Here is a 5,944-nt window from a genome sequence, read left to right as displayed (position 1 = left end):
AAAAAAAAAAAAAAAAAAAGAAGAAAAGAAACACAGTCTTGTATTATTTGATTCTCAAAATACTCAATATTGTTAATGTTTGATGTATAAAATGTATTTAAATCATAAATTTTAAGAAAAAAACAAAAAACACAGTCTTGTATGTTTACTAAATAAATTAGTAAAAGAAAAAGTAATAAACATAAAAATAAATGTCTTTGTTTTAAAGTAAATAACTTCACAGTTCTATTGGGTCATTGGACATCTCTTTTGGGGTCTTCCATATGATTGCAGTCAGAGAGTGGCTAGAACTGAGATCTTATGAGGGTGTGACTGGCTACTCGGTTAAGATGGCTTTTCATGCATATGTTACAGTCCTCTCCATGTGGCCTCCCACTAGGAAACAGACACTGTTACTGTTAGACTTGGAACAGGGACATCCTTACCTTTGCCATGGGCCCTCTTAAGAACAGTTATAGACACCCTTCTTGAGTGAGGAATACCATGTGAGAGTTTACAGACAAGTAGTTTCCACTTCTAATTTATAATTAATTTACGTGTGAGTTTACTAACTTTGTATAAACATTTGTATAATATTAGCAGGAATTTGAATCATATTTTAAATTTTTATCCAATAAATTTTTTTTACGGTGCATGTAGAAGCCTCTGAGACAGAATTTCATTGTCTCTTATTATCTAATAAGAGAGTGCATTGACTGATAGGGCTCTGAGATCTGCAGTGTCTCCTTATGGAAGAAATAATAATGCCTTATGAGCAAGAGCATCTAAGCAGTTTATTTAGGTAAACATTTTAATGTCTGCACAGTGTTAGGATTAAAATCTAACAATGATGATTAGCTTTCCTGGGCACTGTGCGGTAAGCACCAGCCCACAGAGCTCTTGTCAACAGTGGAATGATAATGGACAATTGTGTATTTTAAGGGGGGGTATTTATTTTGATTTTTGAGACAGAGTATTACTATATAGCTCTGGCTGACCCAGAACTTGCTATGTAGACTGGTAGAACAATCTGCCTTCATCACCACTTCCTATAAAATTATATTTTTAAATGTAGCTAAATTTGTGCCTCAATTTTAAATGTAGATGTTATATTTTGACTGACTTTAGTGTGCTGATTTTGACTTATTTCTTTCTGCATTGAAATCCTAATTTATTTTGGTTTAGATAAGGCGTGGATCTACTTTCATAAACAGGCACTTGAGAGAACAGTGACACAGGCTCATGTTGATTGAATGTTTATTATTTTCCAATGGAGTTGTTTCTTCAGTCATGACAGAACTTTAAATTCCTTTTAAACGTTTTATTCACAGAAGTGTTAGAGGAAGCTCTTGTAGGAAATGACAGTGAAGGCCCACTGTGTGAATTGCTTTTTTTCTTCCTGACTGCAATCTTCCAGGCGATGGCTGAAGAAGAGGAGGAAGTAGCCAAAGAGCAGATAACTGATGCTGACACCAAAGGTCAGAGTTCAACACCATTGCTGATTGAGCTAGCAGCTTTGTAGTAAACTGGGTTTTGATGGATTATTTCAAAACTAACTTTTCTTTTGCAGTTAGAAAATATAGTTATTCAGTTTACCTGATGCTAAGTCATATTATGTTAACAACATATGACCAGATATCTGTAAAAACTTAATATTGTTGTGTCCTATTTCTGACAGCCTTTGAGACATTTTCCCCAAGTTGTCTTCCTTTTGTTTCTTTACATTTTCCCTTGTAATTTAGAAGCACTTACTGTCTGGTATCTACAATGCCAAGAAATTCTGCTAAATAGCCTTTCCCTCTGCACTTCATTGGGAAAACTTAAATTCTTATTACTACTTTCAACTGAAATACTACTGCTGATTTTATTGTAGATCTGACACTTTTTATGCTAACATTTAGGATATTATTTTTATCTGGATAGTCTGATTTAGAAATTTTGTTCTTTAATGTCCAAGGTCAAAATATAATATGTTAACATAGCAAACATTTCTTGGAGAAATGTTTTTAGAAAACGTCTACAATTATGCTCACTAGTCTTTCAAACACTGGACTGGCCCAACCATCTAACCTACTTCGTTCTTTGGTGTGCCTTTCCTTTCACACTTTGTTTTAAACTGTTTCTCTGTTTGTCATTTAAACTGTGTGGATATGCTTTACCACTCCCAGCACCTCATAAAAATGGGCATGGAGAACACACCACAACCCTAGCACTTGGGAGGGAGGTAGAGGCAGGAGGATCCGAAGCTTAGTGTCACCCTCAGCAATATACTGAATTCAAGTCCAGCCTGAGACACATGAGACTTCTCAAACAAGACAGTGTGCTCACTGCTTTGTTTACCTCCTATAGTCAGAGGAAATGGTGAACATTTGTTATTGATGTTGTGGACTAGGAGCTTCGGTCTGTTATATAAAAATCTTAGATGTCTCAACAGCAGAGTGTTGGAACACAAAGATGGAATTTCTCCAATCTGCTAGTGTTTTGACCGTAGGTAGTTTGAGTTCTGTGCCTAGTTTCTGGATCAATGAGATTAATAAATCTGTATCTAATGCTGTCTGCCTTCTGATCTTATGGTCTGAGTTGAAGTGAAATGTATTCTCCAGCTTAAGTGCCGATCACCATAGGTTCCATATCAAGGTTGTTTTAGCAACATGACTGCCCCATTTTCATCAAATTAAAGTATTCATATGGCCATTGTGTTGTGTTAGCCAATAACACCATATAGAATTATTGGTAAAGTGACAGCTTTAACTTAAGACATTAAGCTGTGTTTAGTTCCACATTTAAAACAGATGAGGATTGCCACTTTAAAGCTCTAGTGGGAAAAGTGGGTCCAGCAAGATAGCTCAGCAGATGGAAATCCTTGCTGTGCAGTTCTGGTGATGAGTGTTGGGTTCCTAGAGCCCACAGTATAAGCAGACCTGTGTCTGAGGAGTTGTCTTCTGGCTTCTACATGTGTGTCTGCACACACACAGGCATACACGAGCATGCAATAATAAGTATAATGATTTTTTTTAAAAAAAGACTGAAAAAGAACTTGAGTGAGAAAATCTGTTAATGCAAAGGAAAAATTAGAAAGCTGTTGGTGTTTGTGTTTTTCAAGTCAGTATTTGCTTGATCTATACTTTCTATATCTCTGCTCTTATACAGAACAATCTCAGATATAAAAATACAGAGTCGATCTCTGCATAAATGCTTGCTACAAAATAAAGGTTATATATGGTTCAGTGATGGCAGCTACTGCTGGAATAACTTTATTTTTTCTTCCCATCTTAATAACAGAAAAGCTTTCTAAAGTCTTCTTATAAACAGTGAGATAGGATTGATTTTTTTTTTAACTTCTACTTTGACTGGATTTATTTTCTGGGCAAAGAAACATATGTAGTTAAAAGAATTGTGGCTAATAAGACAGTAATCGACAACAAATTTAGGCAATCTGAACTATAACCCCATAATGACTATAATTATATTATCTCAAAATAGGTAACAAAGTTAAAAAGCTAATTATTTGTCTTCTTAGCATCGCCCATATCTAATTTCATTAGCCCCTGGGATCTCTGTTTCGAATCAAATCTTAGAAATTTTGTCAGTTTTAAAAGTCCTGTTCAAACCATAACGGTTACGTACAGTCCTGCTTTTAGTTTTTTTCTTGTTGGTGCTACTGCTAGTTTGAGATAGGATCTCTCCATGATGGCCTTGAACTTGCAATATAGCTGAGGTTGACCTTGAACTCCTGCCTCCTTTCTCCATGTTCTAAATGCTGAAATCACAATCATGTTCTACCATAACCAGCTTCCTGTCTTTACTTCTATACAGTGAACCTAAAATTCTTTGAAGGACAAGAGCATCTTCCTTAAATGGAACAGTTTTGAGCTTTTTTTTCCTGGGATATGATTACTAAATGTTGTATGTACCTCTTTATACATTAAAATGATGTAATAAAGCCACTCTTGGTGGCACAGGCCTTTAATCCCACTTGTAATAATAAGTACACATATGTAACAAGAAGAGAGGGAGATACAGGAGGATCCATGAGTTTGAGGCTAGCCTGGTCTATATAGAGAGACCCTGTCACAAAACAAAACTCTAATAAATGTAACTGTTTCATACAGTTATTTAGGATACAGTTCAGCCATGCTCTCTTGCAAGAAGGTACCCAGGGAATACTGAGAACATTCTAAAGAGGTAATTGTAATTCTCTAGAGTGCCATCTGGTAGATAATGCTAAGAAGACATATTTTGAGCTGGAGAGATGAGTCATGAATCAGAGGGCCGTAGTCTGAATCGCAGCACCCACCTATGTGGGTGCTAAAGCTAACAACTGTCTTTAACTCCTATTTCAGAGGATATGATATCCCCTTCTAGTCGCCTTCAGCACCTGCACATACATGGTACACAGATATGCACTAAGGTGAACACATACATGTAATTTTTTAATGTAAAAGAATAGTATTTTAACACATCACTTAATGTAAGACTGTAAAAACAATCAGTCTGTTATTGGTTCATTTCTTAAGGCTTCTGTGGCCTTTGTTCTAAAATGCTGACTTCCTATAGATGGTAGAGGTTGGACTCGATACTGTCTACTGAGGAAGAGATCTAGCACACTTGTGTGGCTGTGTCTAGGAGTATGGGTAATCATAATGTATGCTAATGTTAAATGTGTTGTGGCTTTATATGTAAACTGAAAATGGGAAGTTTTAGGTCTAGTATTTGCTTGTTACTTGATTTAGGCCTATTAGGTGTGACTTCAGCATTTACAGAAAATTTAATCTGGTAACTTCTATGTGGTCCTGTTTGTATTTTAGCATCATCAGTAATTGTGATCAGACTTGACCCCAGAGTTGCCTTTTCCTTGGAAAAGTTACTTTATTCTCTAAGGTTCCTTTTGTCAACCTGGAAATTTTGCTAATTGAATCATGTTAGAACATTATGGAAGCACAGATCCAGATTAGCAGAGGTCCTTGATGGCAGTGCAGGAGAGGTGACAGTCGTCTCACCTTCTCGTCGCCCATTTTAACACAGGCTTTGCTTATGTTGAACTTCTAATAAATATATGACGAACTTACAGATTGCTTATCTAGACTTACCCCTTTAGGAAAAAATAAAGCCCAGATTAACTGATTTATCTAAAGAATATGTACTAGTTACATGACCTGTTGATTAGAATAACTTGTAAACAATGTACTGTAATAGAGCCTGCGAGTTGGTTTGTTTGGGTTTGTTTCTGGAAAGCATGAGGGGTACAGTTGGCATTCGAGTTTTTTATCTGTGTATTACAATTGGGAAGAGTTGTTTATATGTCTTATATACTTATACCAGTAGATTTGCTGTTTCGATCTACTGTGATAATTTTAACAGTTTTCAAAGCTAAAGCTATTCTCTTAGAAAATAAAGGGAAATCTTCCTCCTGCTTCTCAGACTAAAGATTTTGAAAGTGAGGAACTGTTAATGAAAAGCACAAGTAACTGACAGCAGTGCAGGCTTTAAAGCTCTCCTGGCAATTTAGTGATCATTACAACCGGTGCTATGTCATGGTTCAGTCTTAAGATGTTTAGAAGACTGGGTACCTTTACTCAATTTTCAAAGTAGACTTTTCAAGTTACATTAAATGAGTGATTTGTTTTTAATTCTAAAATACATCTTGCCATTTTTGGAATACATAAGTGCATCTTGCTGGTAATTTGGAAATGTTCTGTGTGCTCTGTAAGGAACTGTCAGTGTACAGTCTGTGTTCTAGGATCTGTTGCTTTGGTGGAGAGCAAGGGTGTGTGAACAACGCTGTGCTGGGTGTTGGTTCTTCTGAGGTCCATGAATGTTAAGCTGTTTTGTTCATCGTTTTAAAGGGGCATTCTTCCCCAATATTCTTGCACTAGAATAAAGTGTTTATTTCCTTAAAGATCTAACAGAGGCTTTGGATGAGGACGCAGACCCCACAAAATCTGCACTGTCTGCAGTTGCAGCC

At 36.2% G+C, this 5,944-nt stretch overlaps 1 protein-coding gene across 1 annotated transcript in view; it reads left to right on the top strand.

Moving 5' to 3' along the window:
- Positions 1-5,944, top strand: part of Baz1a (bromodomain adjacent to zinc finger domain 1A) — an 88,735-nt gene that overhangs the window by 53,348 nt on the left and 29,443 nt on the right. Inside the window, exons 11-12 of the mRNA XM_031357717.1 lie at positions 1,311-1,457; positions 5,880-5,942. Coding sequence (XP_031213577.1) covers positions 1,311-1,457; positions 5,880-5,942 — 210 coding nt within the window. The remainder of the gene's footprint in view (positions 1-1,310; positions 1,458-5,879; positions 5,943-5,944) is intronic.

This window comes from Mastomys coucha, unplaced genomic scaffold (assembly GCF_008632895.1).
Source record: "Mastomys coucha isolate ucsf_1 unplaced genomic scaffold, UCSF_Mcou_1 pScaffold6, whole genome shotgun sequence".
NCBI classification, from domain to species: domain Eukaryota; kingdom Metazoa; phylum Chordata; class Mammalia; order Rodentia; family Muridae; genus Mastomys; species Mastomys coucha.
Note: the sequence above shows the minus strand (reverse complement) of the source record. Positions and strands in the feature narration are given on the sequence as shown.